The sequence below is a fragment of the Manis pentadactyla genome, chromosome 2 (genome assembly GCF_030020395.1).
Source record: "Manis pentadactyla isolate mManPen7 chromosome 2, mManPen7.hap1, whole genome shotgun sequence".
NCBI lineage: Eukaryota > Metazoa > Chordata > Mammalia > Pholidota > Manidae > Manis > Manis pentadactyla.
Genome location: NC_080020.1, coordinates 78,649,687 through 78,662,863, shown reverse-complemented (window position 1 = coordinate 78,662,863; position 13,177 = coordinate 78,649,687). Strand labels below are relative to the sequence as shown.

The following is a 13,177-nucleotide window of genomic DNA, read 5'->3' as shown; positions in this document are numbered from 1 at the left end:
ACTCTAAATCGTGGGCTTTCACTGTACTAGTGTTCTTTGAAATTGTGACATGGGGTCTAGAAATAGTTACATCTTCTTAAGTGCCTCACCCAACAAATACCCTGGAAATTGTGCTTCATTCTTTTTCACTACTGAGCAGAGCTCAGAATAAGGGCATTAGCCAGTCTTAAATACTGCTCCATGGGAATTTAGTGATTGCAGAAACAGAAGTTTTGTTGTAAACTGACCCCAATTATTAGACCAATGATGGAGATGCAAGCACTGAATCATACCAGTGGTCTGATACTGAGGAGTTAGCACTATAATCTACTTATTTCTTTAATTTGTATTAACAAGAGAAGAATCTTCAAGTCTCCTGGTTGTGTTGAAACATAAGATGAAATGTGAAAAACATCCACTTAACATGTTATTTCCAACATGATTTAACAAACCAAAGTATTGAAATTTTCGACTTTTAATTCAGACATATAACTTTGTGTACTTACCTAATGCATATAGTCTCTTAGTTGGATATGAGATGAACAATTATAGGTTAAGAATATTAATGTACAGTTGCCAACAAAACATTTATTTTTTTTACCTCAAAGCTGAAATTCACATTAATCACTAATATGAGTGAACAGTGTTTTCTGTAATTTCTGATGTACAAACATTAAATACTAGAAGCACTTAACAGTGAACACATTATATTGAGTCTTCATAACCTTGGTTATGGCCTTTCTGAAAATGACTCCCGAGCTCATTCGTCCACCAGGATATCTGTCCTAAACCCCAGTCTTTCACTCGGCCCCAGCCAATCATCCTGGTGACTCATGATCCCCATGGAAAATCTACAACACTTTCCCATCTTATCCCTTTCTAAATGTCGCTGAATCCTGGCTGTGCCACTCAACCAGGTGTGGCCTTAGGAGGGAAGCTTGACTTCTCAGGCCTCAATTTCCCCTTCTGTGAAAGGGGATGAGTGAGCCACGTCCTCGGAAAGTTCTCCTTCAGCTTTAATTCCAGCTCATGAGTCCTGTGAACACAACCCTGCTGCTGCTCTTGCTCATTTACTTCTTGAAGTGTTCTGCCTTCTGCTTTCCCACCCCTCCTTCACTCTTCACACTGAATTGCTTGCTGCCTGGGCTCTCTGCCAGTTTGCTCCCACCTGCCTCATCTCCTGCATCCACTCTCCTCTTACCCATTCCCCACAGTGGAGTCAACCCTCTTCCTGCCCTTTGTTCCCCAGTCCCACAACCTCCCCCAGGACTGCTTCAGTGCCTTTCTTTAGGCTCCAAGCAGCTGCCTACTTGGCCTCCGCCAAGCAGCCCCACCTAAATAGGTGGAATCGGGGCATGGAGGCTTGGGTCCTTTACTCCCTGAACATCTTCAGATCTCTGTTAAAAAGCAGATGCTATTTGGAATATTATGTTAATATTCATATGTTAATGTGAGTGTTTTGTGGTCCACAATTCCAGTTTTACCATATTACATATAAACACAACTTTATATTGTATATACTTATAGCAGTCATCTGTGTTCTTAAAAAAGAAAAATCAGGAACCCAGGAAGTGTATGAAGAGGAAAATAAGGTGGCCTGCGATCTCATCTCTTAGTGATGACCACTGCTAATATTTAAGGGTTGAATATGCTTTCAGTGGTTCTTATGAAGCCAATATGAGTCTTTGTATGGCAGCATTGGATGTAGGTGGTGGATTAAACAAATAGTAGAAATATTACTGGCTCAGGGCATTTCTGAAGTCAGAGGCAAGGGATTTGCAAGAAGTTTTCCTAGTACTTTATGCTTGGATGTTTGACTTAGATTGGAATTTAAGTTTTGGGGCAGAGGGAGGCCCTTATTAGTATGAAAGTACATAAAGTCTATGTAGAGCTTCTCACATAGAATGGAAGATAGTTTGAAGATCCCAAGAATGTTCTGAGTATAGGCTTTATGTGGTTTCTTTTCCATTCAGATTCCACAAGGAATTTTGATCACACAAAATTTAAATATGACCTGGAATAGCTGCTCTTTAAAAATAGTCATTAATTAACTTGCATTAAGTTGTTATTTGTGTATATTTATAATACACCTATATTTACTTTCTATGCTCTATCAGTATGCTATTTATTAACCTTCAGTGCTTCAGGAAGAATAAATTCTATTTGCTTTTTATTATGTTATTTTATTACTATATGTAATTAAACAATATGTACATTATTCTTAGGTAAATGAATTAATTGAGAACAGATCACCAAGAGGCAAATGGCAGAAGTGCCTCTTCTGTGAATTCAGTCAGGCTTTCTTTCAATCTTATTTTCCAGCTTGTACATGAATATTCAAATAAAAAGTGTCTTATAAAAATAGTAGGAATTAATTTGGCCCTTAAAACACAAGGGCATCGTTTCTTCTGCTCATAGTGTAGGGGACTTACTTACTCTGATGGTGTATCAGATAAATCCTTGGTATCTTGGGAAACAGGCCCTAGTGTTTATTGCATCAAGAACAGCTCTCACTTGACATAATTTTAATTGCTGTGTGTTCTTCACTTTTGTGATTACCAGGTTCTCTTATTCAAGTACCTTCCGTTGAGAGGGGGAAACTTAGTAAAGTTCGCCTGGGTTCATTGTCTTTGAAAAAGGAAGGAGAAAGACAATGCTTCTTATTTACAAAACACTTTTTAATTTGTACAAGAAGTTCAGGAGGAAAGCTGCATCTGCTCAAGGTATGGGTTTTACATGACTATTCTACTTATGTTCTGTGCACTTAAGAGGCATTGAGGTTAATTTAATTATGACTGTCCCATACCTGGTATCATAAAACAGATCATCACGGTTACATTGGTAATGTACAGTTAGCAACCTTGACACTTACTTTGTTGTTTATTGGATCCAAAGTAATAGAAATTTAAGTGCACATTACTACAAAGAAGTGCAATAAAAATCATAACCTGGGCAAAATTATACTAGTTGATGACCACTGAGCTACAAAAACCTTGTCAAACACTGCAGTGTACTGATGTAGCATTTGCTATTTTGTCTTACTCTATACCAAGAGTCAGCAAACTATAGCCCACAGCTTGCTGCCTGTTTTTGTCTATAAAGTTTTATTTGAACACAGCCATACCTTTTTTTTTAACGTATTATTTGTGGCAGCTTTCATGATCTTTAAAATGGCAGCTTTGAGTAGTCACTAAAAGATTTACTATCTGGCCCTTCACTGAAAAAGTTCGCCTATGTATACCTTCTGTTTTTTAGTGTCTAAAAATATTATCCAACACCATGGTGATGGCTTTTTCCTGCTTAAATCACTTCCTGGTTGGTGAGTTCAGCCCTTTGCTGAACTGCATTCGCTCTTGAGGGCCTCTGGTGCTATCTAGTCTCCCACATTCTGACTTAGTGAACTGTGAAACATTGGGTGTTAGAGTGGCTTGCAGAACAAGAATCATGAAGTTCACTGAGTTACATGTCTAAGTTTAATTTTGGAATCTATGAAAATTAAGTATGATACAGAATCTCTGTGCCTTCTTCTATGGCAACTTTCATGTCAGGTTTACAGATCAGAGCTCCCCAACTTAGGCAAGACCCTCAGCTTCTTAATGGAAAATTGGTTTGTTTCCAGACAGGTGGGGTTCTCTCCCTAATAGAGTGTACGTTGATTGAGGAGCCCGATGCAAGCGAAGATGACTGTAAGTCACATTCTATCACTTAGAATTATATTAGAATGATATGATTTGAGTAGTCACTAAAAGATTTAGAGTAAAGAAGTTCTATGGTATTTTACATACTTGTAACTGAAAAGAGCTGTGTAAGCAAGCAGGAGAGATGCTGAGAATAAATGTTCTGAAGTCATTTACGAATTAAAAATTCTGTTGAGCCATTTGATGGGTGAGCCTTATTAAACCATTTTTTGGAATTCACATTTTGCTGAATTTGTCTCCTGAAGAGGACTTTTCAATGCAATTCAGAAAGGAATTGGATTAGATGGTTGGCATTCTGTAGCTTTATGGAAATTAAAATACAGGAAACAGGGAATGTCAAGGAGACCAGGATCCTAATCTGACCTCAGCTTTTTCATATGCTTATGAGTTTAGTAAAGCCTTTCCCATGCCCGAGGAGTACTGTATTGCTGAAAAACAGATTCTGAACTTGAACACATAATGATCTTATTACTAGAACCAGGTGAAAGCAGCTACTACTTACATTTTTGTATTCACATATAACTGTTTGGTTTACAGGTGTTGAAGCCAAAGGTTCTGGCCACATGTTTGGACACCTGGATTTTAAAATAGTGGTCGAGCCTCCCAACGCTGCCCCTTTCACTGTGGTCTTGTTAGCGCCTTCGCGCCAAGAGAAGGCTGCTTGGACCAGCGACATAAGTCAGGTGAGTGGGTGCCTTTTGCCATAAGTTGTTTTTTTTCTTTGTTTTTTAAAAATTTCAAAATGTAAATTTGGGGGAGGGTTTTAAGAGTTATTTATTTTTACTAAAATATATATCTGGTTACTGTTGTCACTGCCATCACCACTCTGTAGCTTGATATGCTGGCATCATTTGTTGTTGTTTGTTTTTCTTTTTAAGGTTAAAAGTTACTTGAAATGTAATGCTTGCATTTTAGCTCCTGGGCATTTTTGTACATGCAGTAAATGTACTCATTTAATGTTGAACAGTATTCAAATTGCTCTATTAGGAATAAATTATCCAGGGACTCCACTAGATTGTCTTGTTTGTTTGTATGTTTCTAAAGTAGGAAAATGGTAAGAGATAGAAAAAAGTTAACAAGGGCTGTGGGGAAAAGTCACAAATTAAGGAATCACATGAAGACATGCTATCTGTAAGATGAAATCTGAAGGTGAGCTCCTGTGTTTTATGTAGACAGAATTAGGAAACAGATCTGCTTACCTTTCCTTGATCAGCAGTGCCAGTTAGGGAGTTGTTGCCATTTATTCAAGATTTGAAAATGTGTCAAAACTAGTCATGATTAGGCTTGGGCATTCCTAAGCTGAAGCTCCACATTAATTTGGCTCCAACAGAGGAGAAAAATGTTCATGGAAGGAAAACATTAAAAGTCTGGATAATTATCATCCAAGTTGTTAATTCAAGGAAGGTTGGGGCAAACAGTAAAAAAAAAAACATACACTGTATATTCCATTGCCTTCTTTTTTCTCAAGCAGTCAGAGAAATTTATATATAAGACTTAGGTAAAAATATGAAGTATATCATAGTTCTTCAGATACTCACTTTTTTTCTGAGTAGCTGAAAACTGGGGAAATAGAGAATACATAGCAAAAATAATTATTTTGGTATGTCAATAAAATTTTACAGACTTAATGAGCATAGCACTTGTAATAGTATTCTGAAGGTAAACTGAAATATTAGTCCCATTGCACAGGTGAGAAAATGAGATACAGAAGGCTGAGTGTCCAAAATTACACAACTGCATTAACTCAAGACTCAAAATTAATCCAAGTCTTTTATTAGCACTCTAAACACCCTCTACAGGCATACTAGATTTTTACTTATATACCCCTAGGACTGCTTTGATGGTGAATAAAGAGTTAGAAATAAAAAGACTACTTTCTCTGGCTAACAAAGAAATGAAAATATGGGATCTTCTATATTTGCATAATTATATCCTTGTGATTATTAATATTTTCATTAGCTCTATGCTGTACAAATTAATACTTTAGTCTCTGTTTATAATGCATCTCTTACCTTATGAAACTCTGAATCATTCATTGATACTATGAATGTTTAGGGAGTAATGTGCTGCTGGGTATTGTGTAGGTACCAAGGATACAGCCATGATCCTGGCATTCAAGGAGACAGACAGGCTAGTAGGGAAGAAAGGGAAGTGGACAACTTAATGCAACTGAATTTTGTAGGTGTTATGAAGCCAAGATAAGTAGGAAGGGGAAAAATAAGGGTAGGAATAGGGTTTTTTTTTTTAGCTGCTTCTAGCTTCCACCTTACCTTGTAACTGGGACTCCTAAGATACAGAATTGATCAAAGCTTTAAGTGACCTTCCTTAGGGTGCCTGGCATTGCTGAGAGAGAAGGACCCTTGGGGTACATGAATGATTCTATGTCTGGTCCTTTAAAGAAAGGATCCAGTGCTCTGCCTGCCACAAGCATCCAACTGAGCCTCTCTATTTAACTACATCTTGAGGCAGTTAAGTAACTTCTTCCTATTTTTCCATATTGCTCTGGTTAACATGTTAAATTCTACAAGTGAATCAGAGAAGGAAGCTAACAGAAAATTGTCTCTTTTTGAGAGATGGTAATATCATTTTATGAGATTACTGTATTCAGTAGAGGCTGGATATTGTGTATCTTTGACATGATTTCATTCATTCAACAAATATATTCATGCAGACACTAAAAGCCACGCACTGGTCAGGCACATGTAATATAATATGAACAAGAGACTCAATAGCAACAAAAGATTCCCTGGCTACATTCTAGGTGGGGAGGATTAAAAAACAATAGATTAATAAACAAGTATATACTATTTTATGTTGGAAGGTATAGGGCAGAATGAGAAGTATTGGCTTGCTGAAAGTAGGTGTGGGGCAGTACAGTTTTAAAATGGTAGTCAGTGAATGCTGAAGGAGACATTGAAACAAAGACTGTATATATGATAAAGGGAACAGCCATTGCAAAAGCTCTAAAGTGGGAGGACACTGCATATTTTGAGGAATAGCATGAAGGCCAGTGTGGCTGAAGTAAAATGTGTGAAATGGAAAATAGGAAAGCAGGAAGTCAGAGAGGTAACAGAGACCAGATCAGAGAGGGCTTTAACTTGTACTATGAGTCAGATGAAAAGCTAGTAAAGGGTTTGAGCAAAGGAGTTCCATGATCCCAGCTTAAAAACATCACTTTGGCTACTGTATTGAGAATAGATTGGGGGTAGAAAGCAGGAGTGGAAGCAGGGCAGTGAATGAGAAGGCTACTGCAGTAGTACAGGCAAGGGATGTTAAAGGTTTAGATCAGCATGGCAGAAATGGAGCTGGAGATAAGGTTTTGATTATGAATTCATTTTGAAGGTACAGTCAACAGGGTATTATTATGGATTATATTTGGAATGTGAGAGAAAAATAAGAGTCAGGATGACTCCAGAGTTTTTGGCCTGAGCAACTGGAAGAATTAAGTTGTCCTTAACTGAGGTGGAGAAATCTTCTGGAGAAAGAGTTTTGAGGCTCATTATCAAAAGCTTACTCTGGATATGTTGAGTTTCAGAATTCTGGATAGACATTTGCATGGAGCTGTTAAGTAAGCTGTGGTATATAGAAGTCCAATGTCAAGAGGAGTGGTCAGAAAAGAGAAAAGGGCCAGGGACTCAGTGAGGGCTCAGGGAGAGCAGCAAAGAGGACTGAGAAGGAACCACCAGTGTGGTAGGACAGCCAAGAAGGCATGGTGTCATGCAAGTCAAGTGAGGAAAATGTATTGAGGAGGTAGTAGTCAGGTTTCTGCTGCTACCAGTGGCTGAGCACCATAGTGAGTGTTCTGAGACACTTAGTGATTTTGATGGGGCAGGATTTGAATGGTGAGTAGTACGGCCAGAGTGCTCCACTGTTGATTGAGCCTAGCCGGCTGCCCAGCAGCCTGTGTCTCATCTGGTTTTGTTCTCTGCTTAAAGTATTTTCATCTTATGGGGGAAAATATGTCTATACATACATTGATAGAATTTGTCAGTTTCCCAAGTATATCTCTGGACCTATTCATTATTATTAAGATGAACCTACCAAATGCTTAAAAATGTGCCATTTAATATTGTATATTAATATTCTATATATATATATATATACACATATATATGGACAGAAGAAGCAACTAGAAAGATTTTCAATACCTAACATACTAAATAAATGTTTATCAAAGTAGCTTCCACAGATAACTATATTAGAATTACCTGAGGGTTTTTTTAAACATGCAGATATTCCTAAACCCATGTTCCAGACTCCCTCCCAGGTATAACAAGCTCCACAGATCACTTTTGCCTAACTAAATTAGAGAACCTCTGTCCCGAAAATCAACTATTTCCATCTCTAAAACCCCTACAGTCCTGCCTTACATAAATGATTTTATTGTCTGGCTCTCTAGTATATATATGCATCATTCTTGCTTTTTACCTCTTTTACATCTTTCTATATTCCTACAAATTCCTCATATTGGAAACTTCTAATATAATAGTATACATACATTATTTATATATATCATATACCTACCCTAATATATAAGGACACAAAAAGGAACTGCATATATATATATATATATAGTGGTAGAATATATCTACCACATTGACTTACCTCTTTTCTAGCTTTTTCTGAACAATTGGGTATAGGAGTTATTTCCAAGTTTTGGCATTAATGTGTGAGGTCCTTCATTGGTATATCTTCCCTACAGTGGGTAAGGCTGGTACAGAAGGCCTGGTCACTTTCTTGATTTCATGATTCATGACTTGACAGACTGCCAAAGTGCCTCAGGAAATACATGACTCATCATTTCACTACATTATCAGCAAGGTGTCTGTGCAGCTTTCTTCTAAGTCCCACCTATGTTGAGTTTTGTCACATTCATCACATTTTCCGATTTAATGGAAAAGTGGTAATTCTTTCCAGGGGTTTTAATTTACATTTCTGTAATTACCAATGAAATGAACATTTTCTATTATTTCTATTTCTTGTCTGTTTATATCAGATGGTATTTGTTCTTTGGAGGTATCCTTACAAACTAGAGAAATGCACATTTTCTTTCAATTCAGATTATGAGTATGTTCTCCATTATTTTGTCTTTTTATTTTTGTCATTCTGTAGTTTGCTAAGTCTTATTTTTTTTGTAAGTTGATCTCAAGTCACCTTGCTAAACTACTATATCACATTACACTAATCACATATGGTGCTTATCCAGATAATAAAGTGGTTCCTGAGCATTGACACAATCCCAGCTTCACATAACGAACTCCATACAAAAATTAAGACTTTTGGTTTTGCCAGGCCTCTCACTTTGAAGCTGTAATTTTTAGAAGCAACAATTGCTTGAATGATTAATTACACCTTTAGTTATACCAGTAGGGCCATAATTAACTGTTGGCACCTCCAACAAAATGTGTAAGTGGCTAATGGTCTTGACCAATAATTCTTCCCTTTTTCATCTATTTATAGGGAAAAATTCGAGGCTGAAGATCTGACCATTCATTTCAATGTAGTGCTTTCACTTGTGCTTGTCTTATCATCATACATAATGGTGTTTAAACAGGTTTCTCTATAATTATGGGTATTAACTAAAATACAGAATTAAAATTCACCTCTGAGACTCTTCATTTGGGCAGATGTGTCAAAATATAGACCTTGTATATAGACAAATTTGTAGCATGCTGACATGCTTTCTCCCTTAAAATAGCTTCTCTGGAATCAAAAGAGAATTTTCTACTTGAACATAAAAGGTGAACTGAGAGGCAAAATTGAATCTAACCTTTCTTCCCATTACTTAGAAGTGTCAAGAAGGTAAAAAATATGGTGACACAGTAGACCACTGACCTTCAAACAGGTGTTGCCTTAAGCAAGACCATTAAATTAAAATACTCTGCTGGAGAAGTCATTCTCAGCTATCATCCAAGGACCAGCTGTATCAAAATTACATGGGGCTTTGATGAACATATGTACTTCCAGGCCCCACCCTGGTCATAGTCATCACAAACTGAACTAGAATACCCATGGCTTAGGAATATGCTTTTGTTATCTTATTAATTTCAAGGTTTACTGTAATTCACACAATTACATAATACATCAATGTGTCCTTAAAAGATATGTGATACTTGCTTATTTTCATGTAATTTTTCTTGAATGAGTGAATTGTATTCATTTTCTCAGGGCTTAATTGCTTTTCTCTAACACAACCAAGATGCATGTTTATAGGCTCATGATTATATTCTACAACTTCCAATATAAATGTATTCATGAACACACACACACACACACACACACACACACACATATATATATATATATAAATTCTATTATAGTTCAACTTTTTCCTGAAAGAGAACTCTTTCTTCAGTACAGTATTGCTCAAAGTCCCAAATGGAAGTGAGATAAAAGCAGAATACTCTTGTTAAAGTAGAGCTGGGTGGACCCAGAGCCACCAGCAGTTCTATTTGTTCATACCCATGGTGTCACTGAAGCCTGTCTATGGAGCTTCTAAGAAACAAAGACTTTCGTTACGTGATCTATCGAGCTATGGGTCATATTGTATGTATGTTTTGTTCTGAAACTTGAGTGTAAGTGAAAATTTCTTTTTCTTCCTTGAAAAAAATTTTAATACTTTACACAATGAATTAGAAAGATTGATGAATGAGATGACACTGGATAATGAGATGTTCAAAGCTGGTCACATAAATCTTCTCTTTTGGCTCTAAAACATTTATCTCAAGTTCCAATTTTGGCAGCGTGGAAGACTGAACTGATTTACATCTCCTCTAGCTACAAAAACATAAATGAAAAACATGAAGAATCAGTATAATAAAAAAATTTAATACATTGGTATATTTACAGACCTAAATGAAAATTTCTAGTTGTCAGAAATGACAAGGTAACTTAGAGTCAGAGCAGAAATCCTGTATACTGAAGACAGAGAGACCTGGGAATGATTTTAGATTGGATATTGGTCCCAGGCACAAGGGGTATTAACAAAGGGAGTGAGAGGTAGCCTTGGGCTCCTTAAAGAATTGAGATCTCTGTTAAGGCCTGAACACTGGAAGGCTATCCCTTTGTGAAATAAGAACTCTAAAAACTCTATCCATTAGCCCAGAAAAGAAATAAGGACATTTGTCCTTGTCATGAATTCTGAATTTTTAAAAAGCTCTTTTGAAAAAAATGGATGTGTTTCTGGCCTCTGGATTTGAAATTCAGATTTGTAGTATTCACATGGTGTGAAAATTCCAAACTGAGAAATTAATGCAAAAACAATGCTTGGACTATTGAAATCCCAGCACTGCTTGGTAGAAGCAAATACAAAATTGTTGCATTAGCAACGCTTCTATAATTCCGGGCTTATGACTATGTGCTCAAAATTTAAAAATTACAAAGATAGTGAGTAAATGATCCACCACAAGAGAGTCCAAAGACACTAGTCAAAAGAGTCTAGCCTTGCTGGAACTTCAGTTAACAGGGTGGCAACTTTGAAAAGACTGTAAAAGAAGAATGTTTGAAATAAATTGAGAGGAAAAGAGGAGGGAGAGAGGAAGAAAAAAAGAAAGGGAAAGGATGGAAGAGGAAAAAGAGAGGGAGAAAGAAGAAAAAAGGGAAAGAAGAAGGAAAGAGGGAAGGAGGGAAGGAAAAGGAAAAGAGAGAGAAAAGATCACTATGTGAAAAGGATGAGGCTGGTGTGTCAAAGAACCAAACAGAAAATCTTAACATGGAAACAACAGTCCTAAATCATCCTAAAGCTGTTGTCTGCGTAGCTATGCCATTGACTTAGAATGTTAAAAGGAAATTGAAGGAACATTGTTCATTTCCCACAATTCTCACAAACCCTGTGTTCGTTTCTTTCCCCTGTGGTGTCCTCATTGTGCTTCAGAAACACTGCAAGGGAAAAGAAGTCTGATTGCTAGCCAGAAGGTCAGCGGGGTGAAGGATCACCTACCCCCTCCCTCCGCCCTGGCTCTGGGTGTCCCCTGTCCCCATACAACCCTTCCCCCACCCCGCCAATCAGCCTCTTCACACTATTTAATTACAGTCATAAACAACTACATGGTATCCTAGTAACTAGAGCTAATTTCTGATTTTAAGAATGCTTTAAATCTTTTCTCATATTCTGTTTTGTTCAAAGGGAATATGTATAATTCAAAATAAATCCTCTAGCCCTTCTCTAATTGCAAAGGAAAATTTCAAATTGATAAGGCATAGATATAAATAAAGAAGACAGAGAAAATTAACAAAAGTTCCAGAGTTTTCCTCTTAGAAAGAAAAGAGAAAAAGATGAACAGAGCTTTATGTGTGCCAGAAACAGGTGAAATTACACTATGCGTCCTCACCAAACCAACATGGTGCCAATAGAAACTGCCAGAGAAACTAGAGAAAAGCAAGGATTTACTGGCAAAAAACACCTGAGAAGCAGGCACCGAGATTACTGGTGAGGCAGAACATGAATTCCAACTAAGGCCACCATTTCTACTCAGCCTGCTCCGTAACATTCCTCAGGGCAGAGAATCAATATAGCACAGGCAACCACCCTCAGAAGGTCTGAACATCTCAAGGAGTGCTGTGACAGACAGAACTGTGACTGTGTGACACTGTGGTGAGAATCCCTGGAGAATACATGCCAGGAAAGGATAACCCTTATATCTAGTTTCAGGTGTTGGCACAGTTTTAGTATCTGTATATTGAATCTGTTCACCACTCTGTGATGTTTACCCACCACTCTGTGTGTGTGTGTGAGTGTGTGTTTGTGTGTGTACATGCGCACCCATGCTCACAGATGAGAAACCAAATTGTTTTTAATGGCTATAAACAATTTGGGAAATAAATGAACTGCCTAGGTTTTCATGTGGGTTATAATTGTCTATTTTTTAATTTCACAGTGTGTGGACAATATACGGTGTAATGGTTTAATGACTATAGTGTATGAAGAGAATTCCAAAGTAACTGTGCCACATATGATTAAGTAAGTGCAATAACCTTTTCCCTTACATTTTAATCAAGATCAAATTGATAGAGAATGTGAAACCCTGGATAAAATACTGCTTCAGTAGGATTTTGCTTCCTACTGTGAATATGTTCTTATAATAATTCATGATATGCCATTATAAGTAAAAAGACAATCACAGTGGTTTTTCAGATTCATAGTTTATTGACCCATAACATAGACAAATTGTTTTTCATACTGTTACATATCCCTTCACTCAGGACAAATCCTATCAAGATTTTCACATTCAATATAAAAAGTTGTGACAGTCAGACATGTCCAAAGTCAGAGAGCGGACCAAAGTATGGCAGATATTTTTGGTGTCTTCCCAGTGAGTATGAACTGTATTACTCAGACTTGGTTGTAGAGATACATTTAGATTTTGAAGAAACTCAATGTGAACCTTACTTTTCCATAGCACCAGCTACCCACTGCCTGTATGTGAATTTACCCAAGAGTCTACTGCCCAGGGGTGCCATCCTGCTCTCTGTATCTTTCATTAACAGAGAAAATCCTGTAA

General features: G+C 37.1%; 1 protein-coding gene across 3 annotated transcripts in view; it reads left to right on the top strand.

Annotated features, from left to right (window-relative positions):
• Positions 1-13,177, top strand: part of RASGRF2 (Ras protein specific guanine nucleotide releasing factor 2) — a 222,706-nt gene that overhangs the window by 106,008 nt on the left and 103,521 nt on the right. For 2 of the 3 annotated variants that reach the window (XM_036914180.2, XM_036914177.2), the window contains exons 10-13: positions 2,542-2,702; positions 3,599-3,665; positions 4,215-4,360; positions 12,554-12,636. In XM_036914180.2, the coding sequence (XP_036770075.2) occupies positions 2,542-2,702; positions 3,599-3,665; positions 4,215-4,360; positions 12,554-12,636 (457 nt within the window). The remainder of the gene's footprint in view (positions 1-2,541; positions 2,703-3,598; positions 3,666-4,214; positions 4,361-12,553; positions 12,637-13,177) is intronic. The other variant, XM_036914178.2, reaches the window with a different exon arrangement.